Here is a 19,012-nt window from a genome sequence, read left to right as displayed (position 1 = left end):
ACTCACCTATCCAGTGCGATGCATCTGAGTCACGGCACCAAGATGTTAGGGGGCTTATTCCTTCACCCTTTCGCTTACCTCATCCTTCTCGCATGAACAGAGAGCAGCAATACGCAAAGTCCGGAGGTGCAAACAAGTCAATGTTTATTAGGGTGACCTTCCAGCAAGCTTAAACGCAAGTTCCTTTTCCTTATTTTCGAATCCAAACTTACTTCCTGTATGCCCCTAATTTATATATAATATTCTTAGCTATACCTTAACCAATCAGTCTCCTAAATTTTACTTAATCAGTCCTGATTGTAACAGAGAGCAGCAATACGCAAAGTCCGGAGGTGCAAACAAGTCAATGTTTATTAGGGTGACCTTCCAGCAAGCTTAAACGCAAGTTCCTTTTCCTTATTTTCGAATCCAAACTTACTTCCTGTATGCCCCTAATTTATATATAATATTCTTAGCTATACCTTAACCAATCAGTCTCCTAAATTTTACTTAATCAGTCCTGATTGTAACATGATTAGTTAGCCATTATATCCCACCACCTTAATTAGTTTACACCCAGCCAAATTAATTATACAGCAGACAGAAACAATCACTGAACCAGACAGAGACCATGCAAATAAACACAGCAAAGTGGTAACTAGAATGACAAAACAATACAGAAGTGAGGTTTTCACAACGACATCTATAAAGACATAAGGGTTTCCCAGCTGTATCTATTGCTAAGTGAGTTCTTACCAGACAGAAAACTATCAAACTAAAATTCCTTTTACATCTTCTAGGCTCTTCCCTTTCTCTGGAGGTGATAGGAAGTTGATCCGATCTAACAGCCCCAGATTGCCTTATTTCAACTAGTTTGGAATGTGAGGATGTGACCGTTCGCTTCCCAGTTTATGGCTGCCTCTGCTGCTTGGCCAAAGGCCTTAGCCTAAGAACAGGCCTCAGACTGTCACAGTGAGAGAAGGCCTTACACAGATTCTTTTATACCTCTATAACTAGCTAAATAATAAACATATACCTACATTCTTAAAGTATAGGCCTTTACAGACAGGCTTGAATATCTATATCCTAACAATTTCATCATGCTCTAGTCCAATGTTCAATATCAGGGCGGCCCAGAGAGGACTGGAGATCTCGGTCTTACGACTCAAACTCCCCACGAATAAAGCTTAAGAAGATCTGAGATGAAAGGATCAGGTCCCAGGAGTTTATATAGACATTTTTGCAGCCTCTCGACAGCAGGCAGTCCTTGGGGGAACAATAGGTTTTGGAAATACACTCCTATTTCCCAAGCATCACAGGTAATAAAACTACATGGATTAACATAAGGTAATTATCCATAAAGCCGTTCATAGACAGTTTACCACAAACTTTAAAAAGAGATATACGCAAGAACATTATTACACCCAAGTGTCATTTAAATGTTAATATTTCCTTTTGACTTCTGAATTAACAAAATACAGTCCTAGACAGGAACCCTTTGGTTACACCGTTAATCTATAACAAGATATAGGTAAACAGAGACTACTACAGTTACTAACTTCTAGGGCTGTCAAGCGATTAAAAAAATGAATCGTGATTAATCGCGCTGTTAAACAATAATAGAATACCATGTATTTAAATATTTTGGATGTTTTATATATTTCCAAACATACTGATTTCAGTTGCAATACAGAATACACTCCATGCATCTGATGAAGTCGGTTATAGCCCACAAAAGCTTATGCCCAAATAAATTTGTCAGTCTCTAAGGTGCCACAAGGACTCCTTGTTCTTTTTACACAATACAAAGTGTACAGTGAGCACTTGATATTTTTATTATAAATACTTGCACTGTAAAAAACAAAAGAAATTGTATTTTTCAATTCACCAACTCTAATTACTTTAGTCCAATCTCTTTATCATGAAAGTTGAACTTACTAATGTAGAATTTTTTACAAAAAAATACCTGCATTCAAAAAGAAAACAATGTAAAACTTTAGAGCCTACAACTCCACTCAGTCCTACTTCTTGTTCAGTCAATTACTCAGAAAAACAAGTTTGGTTACAATTTGCAAGAGATAATGCTGCCCGCTTCTTGTTTACAATGTCACCTGAAAGTGAGAACAGGCATTCTCCTTGCACTACTGCAGCCGGCATCACAAGATATTTATGTGCCAGATGCTCTAAAAAGTCATAGGTCTCTTCCTGCTTCAACCACCATTCCAGAGGACATGCATCCATGCTAATGATGGGTTCTAATCGATAACGATCCAAAGCAGACCAGACAGACACATCCTCATTTTCATCAACTGAGTCAGATGCCACCAGCCGAAGCTTTGTAAAACAGAACAGGGGACATACAATTCTCCTTCAAGGAGTTCAGTCACAAATTGAATTAATGCATTTTTTTTAAAAATGAGCATCGTCAGCATGGAAGCATGTCCACTGGAATGTTGGCTGAAGCATGAAGGGACATATGCATGTTTAGCATATCTTGCACATAAATACCTTGAATTGCCAGCTACAAATGTGCCGTGCGAACACCTTCTCACACTTTCAGGTGACATCATAAATTAGAAACAAAGCAGCATTCTCTCTCGTAAATGTAAACAAACTTGTTTGTCCTAGCGAGTGGCAGAAAAAGAAGTAGCACTGAGTTGACTTCTAGGCTATACAGTTTTTAATTGCTTTATTTTTGAATGCACTTATATCATTAAAATAATTGATGTTTCTAAGTTAAACTTTCCTGATAAAGAGATTGCACTATAGTACCTTTATGAGATGAACTGAAAAATACTACTTCTGTTTTGCATGTTTACAGTACAAGTATTTATAATAAAAAATAATATAAAGTGAGCACTGTACACTTTCTCTTTGTTGTTATGGAAATCAATATATAAGAAAACATAGAAAAACATCCAAAAACATTTAACAAATTTCTATTTGTATTCTACTGTTTAACAATGTGATTCATCGAGATTAATTTTTCTAACCACAATGAATTTTTTTGATTTAATCACGTGAGTTAACTGCAATTAATCAACTTCTTCCAATTTTTTTAAAAACACCCAGTTTACATTTCAAAGTTCTAATCTCTATTTCTTGGAATGGCCCCAGATACCATTTACAAACTTTTCCCACAGTCCAAGCACTTATGGGGTCTCTCTCCTGTGTGAATTCTCTGATGTGTAACCAGTTTCTAAAAGTTGAAGCTGATCAATTAGCCTGCAAGGTTCTTAACTCTTTCGGGCCACGTGTCACAGAAGTTTAGATCGTGTCTGAATTCTCCAATGTTTAATGAGGTGTGATCTCTGTGTACAACTTTTGCCACAGTCCAAGCACTTACGGCGTCTTGTGGATTCCCTGATGTAAAACAAAGACTGATCAGTTTCTGCTATGTTTCCTACAGTCTAAGCACTTATGGGGTCTCTCTTCGGTGTGGACTGCCTGATTTTTAGCAAGGTCTGACCTCCATATGAAACTTTTTCTGCAGTCTAAACAGTTATGGGATCTCTCTCCTGTGTGGATTGGCTTATGTTCTGTAGGTCTGAAGTGTTTCTAAAACACTTTCCCACGGTCCAAGCACTTGACCATGGTATGAAACATTCTCCATAGTCTGAGCATTTATGGTGTCTCCTGTGTGGATTCTCTGATGTAAAACATGGCCTGAGCTCCATATAAAACTTTCCCCACAGCCTAAGCACTTATGAGATCTCTCCCGTGTGGATTAGCTGATTTTTAAAAAAGTATGATCTATGTAGGAGACTTTTTCCAGTCTGAGCTCTGATGGGATCTCTCACCTGTGTGGATCCTCTGAGTGTTATAAGATTTGATCTTTCTGTGAAACTTTTCACATGGTCCAACCAGTTATGGGGTCACTCTCCTGTGTGTATTGCCTGATTTGGAATAAATTTTGACCTCCATTTAAAACATCTTTCACAGGCTAAACAGTTATGGGGTCACTTCTCTGTGTGGATTCTCTGATGTAAAACAAGGGATGATATCTATTTGAAACATTTTTCCATAGTTTATGCACTTACGGGGGGGTCTCTCTTGTGCATGGATTGCCTGATGTTTAGAAGGGCTGATCTGTTTCTGAAACCTTTCCCAGAGTCTTATGGTCTCCCTCTTCTATGGATTGCTTGAGGTTTAACAAGGACTGACCTCCATATGAAACTTTTCCCACAGTCCAAGCACTTGTGGGGTCACTCTCCCGTGTGGATTGCCTGATGTTTATGAAGGTGTGACCTCTGTATGAAACTTTTCCCACAGTCCAAGCACTTATGGGGTCTCTCTCCTGTGTGAATTCTCTGATGTGTAACCAGGGCTGACTTCCATATGAAACTTTTCCCACAGTCCAAGCACTTATGGGGGTTCTCTCCTGTGTGGATTGCCTGATGATTAAGAAGGTTTGGCCTTTGTCTGAAACTTTTCCCACAGTCCAAGCACTTATGGGGTGTCTCTCCTGTGTGGATTGTCTGATGTTTAACAAGGTCTGACCTCTGTATAAAACTTTTCCCACAGTCCAAGCACTTATGGGGTCTCTCTCCTGTGTGAATTGCCTGATGATTAACAAGGGCTGACCTATATAGGAATTTTTTTCCACAGTCTAAGCACTTGTGTGGTCTCTCTCCGGTGTGGACTGTTTGATGTTTCACAAGGGATGACCTCAATATGAAACTTTTCCCACAGTCCAAGCATTTATGGGGTGTCTCTCCTGTGTGGATTGCCTGATGATTAGCAAGGGCTGACCTCTGTATGAAACTTTTCCCACAGTCCAAGCACTTATGGGGTCTCTCTCCTGTGTGAATTGCCTGATGATTAGCAAGGGCTGACCTCTGTATGAAACTTTTCCCACAGTCCAAGCACTTGTGGGGTCTCTCTCTTGTGTGGATTCTCTGATGATTAACAAGGGCTGACCTATATAAGAAACTTTTCTCACAGTCTAAGCACTTGTGCGGTCTCTCTCCGGTGTGGACTGCCTGATGTATTAGAAGGCCTGACTTCTGTATGAAACTTTTCCCACAGTCCAAGCACTTGTGGGGTCTCTCTCCTGTGTGGATTGCCTGATGATTAACAAGGTTTGACCTCCGTATGAAACTTTTCCCACAGTCCAAGCATTTATGGGGTCCCTCTTCGGTGTGGATTGCCAGATGTCTAACAAGGGCAGACCTCCGTTTGAAATTTTTCCCACAGTCCAAGCACTTATGGGGTCTCTCTCTGGGGTGGATTGCCTGATGATTAACAAGGTTTGACCTCCGTATGAAACTTTTCCCACAGTCCAAGCACTTATGGGGTCCCTCTCCGGTGTGGATTGCCAGATGTCTAACAAGGACTGACCTCCGTTTGAAACTTTTCCCACAGTCCAAGCACTTATGGGGTCTCTCTCCAGTGTTGATGGACTGATGTTTAACAAAGGCTGACCTCCGTATGAAAGTTTCCCCACCATCCAAGGACTTATGGGGTCTCTCTCTGGGGTGGATTGCCTGATGTCTAACAAGGCCTGACCTTTGTATGAAACTTTTCCCACAGTCCAAGCACTTATGGGGTCTCTCTCCAGTGTGAATTGCCTGATGTTTAAAAAGGGCTGACCTCTGTATGAAACTTTTCCCACAGTCTAAGCACTTATGGGGTCTCTCTCCGGTGTGGATTGCCTGATGATTAACAAGGTTTGACCTCTGTATGAAACTTTTCCCACAGTCCAAGCACTTATGGGGTCTCTCTCCGATGTGGATTGCCTGATGTCTAACAAGGGCTGATCTCCATGTGAAACTTTTTCCACAGTCTAAGCACTTATGTGGTCTGTCCCTTGTGTGGATTTCCTGATGTGTAATCAGCGCTGACTTCCAATTCAAACAATTCCTGCCCTCAAGGTACTGAGAGGGTCTCTCTCCCTCATGGCTTCTCCCATGGTTAGCAAGATCTGAGCACTTATTGAAGTGTTCCCCACAGTCCAACCATCGAAGTGTTTTCTCTCCAGTATTTATTGCCTGAAGCATAACAGAACCAAGATATTCATAGCATTTCTCTTCCTTGGGGGTTGTCTGCCGGCCTGTGGGATTCCTGTGTCCTTCCCCATATATAACAAATTCATCCATTTGCTCCCTTAAGGGTTTTCCCAGCAGACTCTTTGACCTCTGCCAATTTTCCCAGGCTTCTCCCTGTTCCGAGCACTGGGAAAAATTCCCTTCAGCTCTTCCCACAAAGGTCCCCTGTGGTTCCCTGTGCCCAGAAACTTCCTGCTGTTGATTCCCATCCTTTTTTTCACTCACTGTCTCGTAACCTGCTGGGAGAGAGATAATTCAGAGAGGAGTCATTGTGCTGAGGAGAAATCAAGAGGAATAGCACCAAGGGAAAACCCACCATACTAAAGCTGCACAGACAGAGCAATTGGATTCTGCCTCCACTTCCCACCCAAATGTTCACAGAGAAGGAAAGTAAGGAAGGAAACTCCTGCAGTTAACAGGACACACGCGAAGCGATATCAGTGATATCTGCTGCCTGGAACCCTGTCCTGGGTGAGATGAGGAAGGAACTGAGGGCACTTACTGATCCCTCATTTTTGGGATTCTCAACTTTTTCCTTCATTCACCAGATGGTTTGTGTGTCAGTCCTCACCTGTTTGGGCGCCTCTCGGGATCTCTCTTTTCTCACAGGCCTGAAGATCGGGCACCCATGGCTCTTTCCCTTGTTCTAGCTGAGTGATCAGGTCAGGTTTGGGAATGGGGAATCCTGTGCAGGGAGTGAAAACAGACCAGATCAGGGTGGGTGGAGGACTGAGAGCGCATCTGTCAGAAAGGACATTCTGTGAGCAGAACCCATCCCTGTGCTGTGCTGGGGAATGTGGAATCTAAGAAGACAAGAAAGTGGTCACTGAGCCCCCTCGGGGTGGGGGCGCAGACATCTGGGGAGGTGAGGGGAATTGTGATGCACACCCAGCTCTAGTGTTAAACCCCTGCCTATTTCTAAACCTGCGCAAACCAGATCCCTCCACATTCTGGAGCTGTTCCCCAGTAGGAGGGAGAAGAGGGATTCTGTGAGTGACCGAGAAACATCACAGACGGGACAATACACGGCTTCTCCACCTTGCAAGCCTCGGGGGTTGGGTGGGGATGATTTAGTATGTGTCTTAGGTTTTGACTGCCATGTTTCATTGGAGAGTGATGAGACACACAGACGCCCCCTCCAGCTTCAAATAACCAAGGAGCCAGGAATCGCTTACCCAACGAGGTCACCGTTTCATAGATCTCCCACATGACATTCCTGTAGAGGGCTCTCTGAGCAGGGTCCAGCAGAGCCCCCTGCCCCTGGGTGAAATACACAGCCACATCCTCGAAGGTCACCGGCATCTGAAACAACAAGAATCCCCCACTGAGAACCTGCTGCTCCAGCCACTATACCCCTTGTCATGGGGGCGGAGGGCCAGAGAAGCAGAACCCTCCCCGCACCCTGCTCAGAGCAGCCAGGAGGCTTCAGGGGGTGGGAGAAGGTGAGAGCTCCTTGTTCCCCCCCAGCACACAGAGCAGGGCAGGGACTTCTCATTTCCCAGACGCCTGCCAGCCACAGGCTGATACGGGAAGCAGAGCTCTGAGCCAGGGACAGGGACAGGAATCCCAACAGCTTCCCTTCGTATTTCACAGCAACCTCTGGCCAGTGGGATCATGTTCCAGCAGGTTTATCACACCCTGTCCCACCCCGGGTGATTAATCCCTCTGCAATACCCCTCCCCCACACCAAAAGCTCCCTAAAAATCCCCTACCTGAGCTGGCTCCAGCACAGCCATTTCCCTGCCCTGTCTCCTGGAAGACGGGACGATCTGGAGCAAAACGTGGAAGCGATTTCTCAGCCTGTCAGTGGAGCAGGAAGATTGGGGAGGTTTCATAAGGGGCTGGAGTCCATGTCACGCCTCGATTCCCCCCAGGCTCTCTCCCTGCAGACAGATGATTCTATGACTCTGCCATGCTGGGAAGAAACCCAGTTAATTCATTACCACCCTGGCCAGGCCCTCACTTCCCCATTAGAACTAAACCCACCAAGTCCCTTCTAAACTTTCCCAGAACAGCATCTCTGAGCCAAACACTGGAAAAAGAGCAGAATCACTGCCCTACAGTGTATTGTAACCCCCTCTAGCTCTCCCCCTTCTTCCTCAGTCATGCAGTGCTCAGCAGAGTGAACAACTGGCTTTTCCTCTCTCAGCTCCTCCCCTTGTTCCCAGAGGGATGCAGGGAATGGATCCGGGCAGGGCTGGGAGCTGGGAACCTCCCTCCCCACTTCTTGATCCTGCTGCCCTTCAAGTCTCTCTGCTCTCCCATTTATCTTCTTCCCTCACCCTGGGAGAACAGGCGACTGCCCCATTGTCGTGGGCCTTTGCTCTCATTAGGCAGCTCAGCCAGTGACACTGGTAATGGGGGTTGAACCCGGCTGTGTCACTGGGGGCAGCAGCTCTGGGACTCAGACACAGGGAGGCCCTCCCCTTGTAGGCCAAACTCACCAGCCGGTCCCTGAAAGGGGCCTTTGTGCAGTCATTTCCCTGCCCGGCTCCAGCCCTTTCCCCAGGTCTCTCCATCACCTGGGAGCTGAAGCTCAGGGGCTGGTATGGTTAGAGGGGTTCCAGCCACTGGAGAAAGTGCCCCTGGGCTGGTCTCAGATGGGTGTGAGGAAGCAGGAATGTTCTTAATGTTTTCTCTGAATACTGAGTGTGTGCCTCAGTTTCCCCATGTGTTACTCAAGTATCAAGCTGATGGGATACAGGTGTGTGATCATTGCAGAGATCTCTAGAGGGCAGGTGTCACTGCAGAGTGGCTCCCTGGGCATAGAGAATGGCCAAAATTCTGTATCATCGCAAGCAATGGCCGAAAACGGTCCTCTGCAAGGAGCCAGCCAGCCAAAGGTGTTGGAGAACAAAGAGAGAGGGGGAGGACAGGTGACCTGTTTTCCTGGGAAAGAGAGAAAGCATGAAGGAGGACAGCTGGGCATTACTAAGGATGGGGGGCTGGAAGCGGGTCAGTCTCCCGGTTTGGGACTCAGCGGGGAGAGTCCAGGGCTCGGGACTCTGGATTCCCCCCTAGATGGAATTTGCTGAAGGCTCCTGATTTCTGTGCTAACAAGCTCTGTTCTATGCTGTGTTCCTAGCTACCAATAAACCCGTCTGTTTTCCAAGCTGGTTGAGAGTCACAGCTGACTGCGAAGGTGGGGTGTACGGCCCCTGTGGGGGAGTGGGTCAGGCTTCTCCTTAGGCTGCCCCCGGGGTTCAGGCTGGGGCTGTGCGCCCTCCCTGAGCTCTGGGGATGGGGAGGCTGGGGCCATGTGCTCAGCGAGGGGGGGCAGTTGGGTGGTGCTCAGGGACTTGGGTTCCTGCCTCTAAAGGGGGTGGGAGAAGCTTTCCTCCCTCAGCCCTGGGTCCACCCCCACCCCCACCCCCTCTACCCCATTCGTATCGCCAACTCCTAGTCCGAAGCAGGGGGGCTGAAACAATCTGGGGGGGGGGGGCGGAGAGCAATTGAACCAAACTGTAAACCCTGGATAGGATAGAAACCCCTTCAAGCCAGTGGGTGCGCCCCCCGCCCGGATTGTGCCCCTGGGCCCCTCTCCTTCACCAGCCGGGCCCCCCACCCTGCATTCGGTTTGGCCCTTGACCACCTTCTGCCCCTCCCTATTTGCCCCCCTCAGATCTCCCTGAGCTGCAGCCTCCGTCCGCACCAGCGCGGCCAGGGGCAGGGAAACAAAGCAGCAGATGGGGGGTGGGTGATGGGCGGTAACATGATCCTGCCCCCCGCGCACACACCGGGAGCTGGGGGCAGCTTTCCCGGACCCCGGGCGGGAATCGCAGCCAGCTCCGCTGGGAGCAGCCTGGGGCCAAACCCTCCCCCTGCAGCCCGGGGGTGACGGGGGGGGGCGGGTCTCTCTTACCTTCCCTCCGAGCGGGGCCCCCTGGGGCAGGGTCCGGGCCGGGAAGGGGCCTGGCCGGGCTGGGGGCTCTGCCCTGGGAGAGGCTCCTGGGGAGCAGCGGGAAGGGCCCTGCTGGAGATTCCCCTCTCCCGGCTGCAGCCCGGGCTCCGGGCTCCCAGCACCAGCCGCCGGGGCTCGGGGATCTCGCCAGGAGCCAGAGTCCCCGCAGCGGCTGCGAGTCACTTCGTGCTGCCGGGACTGACCCCAGCGATCGATCCCCGAGTCGTATCCCAGCGGCTCCTGGGTCCTAGCGAGAAACTCATCGCGTGGCGTTTCGCCTCTCTGTGCCTGGCTTCTGTTACACTCACAGGCTCTAAGGTCAGAAGGGTCCATCATGAGCATCTAGCCCAGAGATTCTAATGAGGAACCGTCTTTCATCTAGTGGGGGAAATGAGTGTCACAGTTTCCTAAAATACTTAATGAACTTTAGGGGAAACCAGTAAACATGCACAGAGGTAAGCGGGGAATTGGTTCCCGCTATTGTGGGGAACTTTCCTGACTTAAACACTTCTTGGGTGGAATCAAATAGCAGAAGGATCTGAGTCCTCGCTCCCTTCACCCAGAGCCTGCCTCACCTGGAGGGCTCCCTTGCACTCTCCTGTGTGGCAAAGTCCTTATAACCCCGACAAGGCTGGGCCCAGGCTTCCTGAGGGGCTCGCCCCCCCACCCTGGTTGTGACCACTCAGGACACGGGCTAGAGTGTCCACACTCCACGTACTTTCTCTGCTATGGACGCTTCCCTGACCATTGTCTATAGTTCAGAACAAATGCAATTTACAACACAGCAGCTAATAAAAGAAATCAGGAAACAATGGGAAAGGCAAAAGGAAAACACTTTGCCCCACTCTGTGGGCACTGGGGAAGCACAAACAGTGTCTCTAGAATGCCAGGGCAGTTCACAGTCTGTCCCTCCCACGTCCCAGGCCTCCTGCCCAGGCCCTGACTGTGCTACAGGGATTCTGCAGGTCAGACTCCTGCTCTGACGGTGGCCACATGCCCTCAGGCTCTAGGTGACAGGACCTTTCTTCCCAGTGTCCCTGGAAAGGTGCAGATTCAGGGGGCAGATAAATAGCCCCCAAACTTGGTAATCTCTGTAAACTGATTGGGGGGCAGAGAGGGGCAGACTCATGATCTTTGAGCACGTCTGGCTGCTGACCTAGTTCTGTCCCTGCCCTCCCCCAGGGTTCCACGGGGTGCAGGTCATGGAATGGGGCACCCCCGGGGGGGGGGAATTCCAGTACAATGGGGATGACTTCATCAGCTTCCACGTCCAGCCTCAGGCCCCTTACCCCTGTCTGTGTCCCAACCCCCGCTTCCTGGAGCCATGGCCCTGCTCCCGGTCCCACCTCAATGGGGTGGGGGGCACAGACAGGGATAAGGGGGGGCACTGCACCCCTACTTTAAAAAGTGTTCCACTGGGCCCAGAGCAATTCCAGCCTCTCCGCCTGTGATTTGCCGGGCGAAACCAGTCATGGCCGCACCTGGGATGCTGGGCAGATGCCTATGTTGTGAACTCCTTAACATGTTACCAGTACAATTTTAATAGTTGAAACGGTTACTTTTTACATGCTATTTTCATCCTTAGTCTGGACACCTGCCTTGTAGCTTCTGAGCCCTTAGACAGAAACCTCCACCTACCCCCAAAGTTTCAGTGATTTTTGTGGTAAAGGAACTCCCCTCTGGCTGCTGGGTGGGGCAACCCCTCCCCCTCTCCTGCCCCATGGGGTGGGGGAGCTGCCCTTGTATCTCTCCCTCTACCCAACTCCTACCCTCTTTCTGACCCTCCTCCAGCCAGTCTGCTCTTGCTCTCAGTCTATGCCAGCCTCCCCCCAACATTATGCATTTCCCACGCAGTGACACCCCCACTCAGCGTTTCCTTCTATTACAACCTGTCCCCATCCACCCCATAAGTCTTCCCTGATTCCCCTGCATCGCCCCCTCCCTTCAGCACCCTGCCCACTGCATCCTCCTCCTGCCCGACCCATCCCTCATCCCTCATCCCCCTTCAATCCCACCTTATCTACACCCCCTTCCCCTCTTAAGCCCTCATTCCACTCCCCCACTCTTCTTCCTCCCCCAGGTGTGGCTGTCCCAACCCCCAGCGCAGCGTGGGTTGGCTTCCCCCTGCTTTGCACCCAGTTTGAGCTGGCAGGTGTCATATAGGAAACTGTTCCCTGTAGGACTGTGCTACCTGCACCAGTTGATGATCTGTAACTGGTTTCTAAGGCCTGGTCTACACTATGAGTTTGGGTCGACTTTAGCAGCATTAAATCGAATTAAGCCTGGACATGTCCACACAACGAAGCCCTTTTTTCGACTTAAACGGCCCTTTAAACTGGTTTCTTTACTCCACCTCCGACAATGTGATTAGCACTAAAATCGGCCTTTGCAGATCAGATTTGGGGTAGTGTGGATGGAATTCGACGTTATTGGCCTCCGGGAGCTATCCCACAGTGCTTCATTGTGACCGCTCTGGACAGCACTCTCAACTCAGATGCACTGACCAGGTAGACAGGAAAAGCCCCGTGAACTTTTGAATTTCATTTCCTGTTTGCCCAGTGTGGAGAGCACAGGTGACCACACAGAGCTCATCAGCACAGGTAACCATGATGGAGTCCTAGGATCGCAAAAGAGCTCCATCATGGACCGAACGGGAGGTACGGGATCTGCTCGCCATATGTGGAGACGAATCAGTGCTAGCTGAACTCCGTAGCAGTAAATGAAATGGCAAAATATTAGAAAAGATCTCAAAGGCCATGAAGGACCGAGGCCATAACAGGGACGCACAGCAGTGCCGCGTGAAAATTAAGGAGCTACGGCAAGCCTACCACAAAGCCAGAGAAGCAAACGGAAGGTCCGGGGCAGAGCCGCAAATATGCCGCTTATACGTGGAGCTGCATGCCATGCTAGGGCGTGCAGCCACCACTACCCCAACCGTGTGCTTTGACTCCATCAATGGAGAAACACGCAACAGGGAAGCGGGTTCGGCGTACAAGGAAGATGATGATGAAGACAATGAAGATAGCTCACAGCAAGGAAGCGGAGAAACCGGTTTTCTCAACAGCCAGGATATGGTTATCACCCTGGACCTGGAACCAGTAACCCCCAAACTCACCCAAGGCGTGCTCCCAGACCCTGAGGGCACACAAGGGACCTCTGGTGAGTGCACTTTTGTAAATATTACACATGGTTTAAAAGGAAGCGTGTTTAATGATTAATGATTAATTTGCCCTGGCAATCGCAGCCAGTACAGCTGGAAAAGTCTTTTAACATGTATGGGGATGGAGCGGAAATCCTCCAGGGACATCTCCAGAAAGCTCTCCTTCATGTACTCCCAAAGCCTTTGCAAAAGGTTTCTGGGGAGAGCTGCCTTATCCCGTCCGCCATGGTAGGACACTTTACCACGCCAGGCCAGTAGCACGTAGTCTGGAATTATTGCATAACAAAGCATGGCAGCGTATGGTCCCGGTGTTTGCTTGCATGCAGACAACATCCATTCCTTATCTCTCTTTGTTATCCTGAGGAGAGTGATATCATTCACAGTTACCTGGTCGAAAAAGGGGGATTTTATTAAGGGGATATTCAGAGGTGCCCTTTCCTGCTCGGCTGAACAGAAATGTTCCCCACTGTTAGCCACGTGGTAGTGGGGAGGGGTGAAGTGATCATCCCAGAGAATTGGGTGTGGGGGGGGGTAGTTGGGTTTGTGCTGCATATTAACCCAGAAACCGCAGCCCCTCCTTTTACATTGCAAACCCATTTTAAATGGCCAACTCAAAGGGTGCTTGGTATGGGAAATGAGGGCGCTACTGTTTGAAACCATTCCCACATGTTATGAAGATTAAAAAAGCCAAAAGACTGTGGCTTACTATGGCTGCCTGCAAGCCGAAATCTGTTGCCTGGCACTGCGTGAGTGATCTCTCACACGAAACCGGCAGGCCCTCAATATAAGAGGAAAAATGCGACCTTGTAACGAAAGCACATGTGCTGTGTAATGTGAACAGCAAAATTTAACGTGAAAGAGTGTACCCATTGTTCTCTAAAATGTGTCTTTTATAACCACTTCTCCCTTCTCCTCCACCAGCTGCAAATGTTTCTTCTTCACAGAGGCTAGTGAAGATTAGAAGGAGAAAGCGGCGGACTCGGGATGATATGTTCTCAGAGCTCCAGATGTCCTCCCACGCTGACAGAACACAGCAGAATGCGTGGAGGCAGCAATGATTGTCAGAGGCTGCAAAGACTCAGTAAGAAACCACGAAAAAGCAAAGAAGACATGCTGCAAGAAGTGATGCGGCAATCTATTAAAGAGAATGAGAAAGCACAGGACTGGAGGGAGACAGAAAGCAGGATCCGCCAGGAAAACACAGCGCACCAGCGGCAAAGCACCACGCACCGGCAGCAAAGCACTGATAGGCTCATAAGCATACTGGAGTGCCAAGCAGATGCTATCCAGGAGCTCGTGGCCATGCAGAAGGAGCAGTACCGGAAACGCAAACGTCACCCCCCCTACAGCCCTTGTCCCAAAACTCTTTCCGTTGTGCCCCACTATTACCTCAAACCCACTTTCCCCAACTTCCATGTTCTTCACGCCACCAGCTGCCTCTAACACCAGTATCTTCGCCACCCAGCCCTGAAAACCACGACCCTTACCCTCTGCACTCAACCCCCATCACCATGCAGTATAGCTATCCTGAAGTGCAGAACTCACTGCACAGCACACCAGACAGGACATACGCAGATCTGTGATTGAACCGTTCCCCACTTCACGCCCTTCACCCCTTGCCCTTTCTGATTCCCAGCAGTTGTGTTTCTTTTCAATAAATACATTTTCTTTTCAATAAATGGATTTTTTGGCTTTGAAAACATTCTTTATTATTGCATAAAGTAAAAGACTCCTTAGCCCAGGAAATAAACAGGCACTGCAAGTCTGCTTAGCAACCACTGATTCCTAAAGATTGGAACTACTGCACTTCACTCCCATGCAGGGCACCAGATATCACTGCTGGTTTTCAGCCTCAAATTGCTCCCTCAAGGCATCCCTAATCCTTGCAGCCCCGCGCTGGGCCCCTGTAATAGCCCTGCTATCTGGCTGTGCAAATTCAGCCTCCAGGTGTTGAACCTCAGAGGTCCATGCCTGAGTGAAGCTTTCACCCTTCCTTTTACAAATATTATGGAGGGCACAGCACGCGGATATAACCGCGGGGATGCTGTTTTCGGACAAGTTCAGCTTCCCATACAGAGATCGCCAGCGGCCCTTTAAATGGCCAAAGGCACACTCCACACTCATTTGGCACCGGCTCAGCCTGTAGTTGAACCATTCCTTGCTGCTGTCAAGGCTCCCTGTGTAGGGTTTCATGAGCCACGGCATTAATGGGTAAGCGGACTCTCCAAGGATCACAATGGGCATTTCAACTTCCCCTACCGTGATCTTTCGCTCTGGGAAAAAAGTCCCGGCCTGCATCTTCCTGAACAGCCAAGTGTTCCGAAAGATGCGTGCGTCATGGACCTTTCTGGGCCAGCCTGTGTTAATGTCAATGAAATGCCCACGGAGATCCACAAGCGCCTGGAGAACCATAGAGAAATACCCCTTCCGATTCACGTACTCGGATGCTAGGTGGGGTGGTGCCAGAATAGGAATGTGCGTCCCATCTATCGCCCCTCCACATTTAGGGAACCCCATTTGTGCAAAGCCATCCACTATGTCCTGCACGTTACCCAGAGTCACTGTTCTTCTGAGCAGGATGCGATTAATGGCCCTGCAAACTTGCATCAACACGATTCCAATGGTCAACTTTCCCACTCCAAACTGGTTTGCGACCGACTGGTAGCTGTCTGGAGTTGCCAGCTTCCAGATTGCAATAGCCACCCGCTTCTCCACCAGCAGGGCAGCTCTCAATCTCGTGTCCTTGTGCCGTAGGGTGGGGGCAAGCTCCTTACACAGTCCCATGAAAGTGATTTTTCTCATCCAAAAGTTCTGCAGCCACTGCTCATCATCCCAGACTTCCATGACGATGTGATCCCACCACTCGGTGCTTGTTTCCCGAGCCCAAAAGCGGCGTTCCACGGTGCTGAGCAGGTCCGTGAATGCCACAAGCAATTTCATGTCGTACACGTTACACGGATCGATAGCATAGTCGAACTCCTCACTCTCACTGTCACTTTGGATCTTAAGGAATAGTTCAACAGCCAAATGTGACGTGCTGGTGAGACTCGTCAGCATATGTCTCAGCAGTTCGGGCTCCATTTCCCGCAGACAGATCGCGCTACACAGAAACCGTTGAAAGATGGCGCCAAAGGTGGACGGAAACAAAGGGATTTCTGGGATGCGAAGCGATGCATCACGGGGCATTGGGACAGGACCCAGAATCCCCCGCACCCACGCCCCCTTCCCACAACCCACGGTGCCAGAATGGGAAGAGGTGCTCTGTGGGATAGCTGCCCATAATGCACCGCTCCCAATAGCGCTGCAATTGCCGCAAATGTGGCCACGACAGTGCGCTGGGCAGCTCTCAGTGTGGACAGACTGCAGCGCTTTCCCTACAACGGAAAAGTGTGAGACGGGGAGAGACATGGCAGCAACTGCCCAACAACCCTGAGAGATTTGACTGTTGGGCCTGTGTGCTGGGCTGTGAGGGATTCACCTCGGGGAGACATTGCTGGGAGGTGGAGGTGAGGGATGGAGGATACTGGGCTGTGGGGGTGGCCAGAGAGTCTGTGAGGAGGAAGGGAGGGATCAGCCTTAGCCCTGAGGGGGGGATCTGGGCTGTGCGGCGGTGGCTGGGTCAGTTCCAGGCTCTCACCTCCCCTGAGACCCCCCTGCCCCTGAGTCGGTTCCCCAGCAGGATCCGGGTTTGTCTGGACTGTGACCGGGGGCAGGTGACATTTATCGATGCTGGTGACGAGGCCCCGATCTTCACTTTCCCGCCAGGCTCCGTCCCTGGGGAGAGAATCCGACCCTGGCTCTGGGTGTGGGGATCCCGGCTCAGACTGTGTCCCTGAGACACGCAGCAGAGGGGGGAACTGGAAATCAGCCTCTCTGGACTCATGGACCCCAGTCTCTATGACCTTGGAGGACTCCCATCTACCCAGCCCCTGGCTCCTCATCTCTATGACCTGTGGAAGCCCCTCCCCTCCCCTTCCCTGCAGCCCCAGGATGGAAGGGGGAGGGGGAAGTACCCCTGGGGCTGCAAGAGGGGCAGATGTGGGTGTTGGGCAGGGGGCAGAACTAACAGCCTGGCTGGGGACAGGCAGATGTGTATGTGGCAGGGACACAGCATAACTCAGGGTTTGGCGGGTTGGGGAGAAGCAGCAGCAGGGAGCGGTTTGTACAGATCTGTGGGATTAGATCTCACTGGGGTTTCCCAGCCAGAGCTCCTGCTACAGGAGCTAAAGTCACTTGAGAACAACTGGGCACACACTGTAATGGTCGCACACATGGGGGTGGAGGGGGAGATGGGTAAGGGGTGCAGATGGATGGAAAAACTATTATATAACCTTAACAAAAATCATCATTGTGTCAGTCTCATGATTTTTTTTTTTTTAAATTCATGAGGTTGGCAGCACTGGGGGAGTCAGGGACAGGATGGGTTTAACCAGAGGGAATTAGAAGAAGGAAAATGTGAATGAAAGTAAAACAAGTATAAAGGGAGTGTCCACGAGAAATGGTGGAAAACAGAAATGAGAAGAGTGGCAGGAAAATATCCCTGGCAGAGAACAAGCCAGGTGACAGCAAGAGGGGAAGGGATAAAATCGGGGGAGAGGGGAAGCCATGGGGGATGATCTGTAACTGGGAGGGGAGGAGAGTGGGAGAGACACAGGAAAATAAACAGGGATCAGAAGTGAGGGTTAGAAAAATGAATAGAAAAGGACGGTATGAAAAGAAAGGGAACAGAGACATTTATTCCATGTTACTGAAAGTGAGACTAACTCATTAATTCCTGGCCATTGGAGCTATTTTAGTGCCATTAAGAAAACTGTTCTCAGTAGCTGGGGAATCTCCTTTCCATGCTGTGGTTATTAAACGCTTGCTTTTAAAACAAGTTTTATATTTTAAAAGGTAAACTCACCTGAGGTCCCTTCCATGGGGTCATGGTCTTGGATACTGGCTTGGGAGGGTACTTCAGTCAGGCTGAGAAAAAGATCCTTACTGTTGGGGAGAACGGAGTGCTGGGTGCTCTCTGCAAGCTCGTCCTCCTCCTCCTCCTCTTCCCCATCCGCAGAATCCTCAGGTGTAGCTGATGAGACTATCCCCGACCCGGAATTCACGGTCACAGGTGGGGTAGTGGTGGCGGCCCCCCGTAGAATTGCATGCAGCTCGGCGTAGAAGCGGCATGTCCGCGGCTCTGACCCAGAGCGACCGTTTGCCTCCTTTGTTTTTTGAGGCTTGTCTAAGCTCCTTGACTTTTCACGCGGCACTGATCTGAGTCCCTATTGTGGCCTCTCTCCATCATGCCCTTGGAGATTTTTTCAAAAGTTTTGGCATTTCGTCTTTTCGAACGAAGTTCTGCTAGCACTGAATCCTCTCCCCATATAGCGATCAGATCCAGTACCTCCCGTACGGTCCATGCTGGTGCTCTTTTTCGATTATCGGCCTGCATGGTTACCGAACTCCATGCTGATGAGATATCTGTGGTCCTGTGCTCTCTATGCTGGGCAAACAGGAAATGAAATTCAAATGTTCGCGGGGCTTTTCCTGTCTACCTGGCCAGGGCATCCGAGTTCAGATTGCTGTCCAGAGCGGTCACAATGGTGCACTGTGGGATAGCTCCCGGAGGCCAATACCATCGAATTGCGGCCACACTAACCCTAATTCGAAATGCTAAAATCGATTTTGGCGCTACTCCGCTCGTCGGGGTGGAGTACAGAAATCAATTTAAAGAGCCCTTTATTTAGAATTAAATGGCGTCGTGTGGACGGGTGCAGGGTTAATTCGAATTAAGGCTGCTAAATCCGAATTAAAGTCGTAGTGTAGACCAGGCCTAACTCCTTCTCGGCTCCGTTTACTTACCATCTTTAGTTACTTACTGTAAATAAAACATTACAAACAATTCTTCTAGTTTGTTCCACTTTAATGTCCCAGCTGCAGTTG

At 49.6% G+C, this 19,012-nt stretch overlaps 2 protein-coding genes across 4 annotated transcripts in view; one reads left to right on the top strand and one right to left on the bottom strand.

Moving 5' to 3' along the window:
- Positions 1-19,012, top strand: part of LOC128847462 (zinc finger protein 345-like) — a 430,467-nt gene that overhangs the window by 49,136 nt on the left and 362,319 nt on the right. The window lies entirely within an intron of this gene.
- On the bottom strand, positions 2,074-10,100 carry LOC128847451 (zinc finger protein 665-like). Of its 3 annotated transcripts, none has more exons than XM_054046858.1 (5): positions 9,889-10,100; positions 7,739-7,941; positions 7,202-7,328; positions 6,598-6,711; positions 2,074-6,265 (listed from the first exon to the last, which is right to left on the bottom strand). In XM_054046858.1, the coding sequence occupies exons 2-5, from the start codon at positions 7,859-7,861 to the stop codon at positions 4,185-4,187; spliced, it is 2,445 nt and encodes an 814-aa protein (XP_053902833.1). In that variant the 5' UTR covers positions 7,862-7,941; positions 9,889-10,100; the 3' UTR covers positions 2,074-4,184. The 3 variants fall into 3 exon arrangements, with proteins under 3 accessions (XP_053902833.1, XP_053902836.1, XP_053902835.1); XM_054046861.1 differs by having other exon boundaries at positions 2,074-6,262; XM_054046860.1 differs by having other exon boundaries at positions 7,739-7,909.

The sequence above is a fragment of the Malaclemys terrapin genome, chromosome 13 (genome assembly GCF_027887155.1).
Source record: "Malaclemys terrapin pileata isolate rMalTer1 chromosome 13, rMalTer1.hap1, whole genome shotgun sequence".
NCBI lineage: Eukaryota > Metazoa > Chordata > Testudines > Emydidae > Malaclemys > Malaclemys terrapin.
The sequence above is the reverse complement of the archived record's forward strand: the minus strand, read 5'-3'. Positions and strand labels throughout refer to the sequence as shown.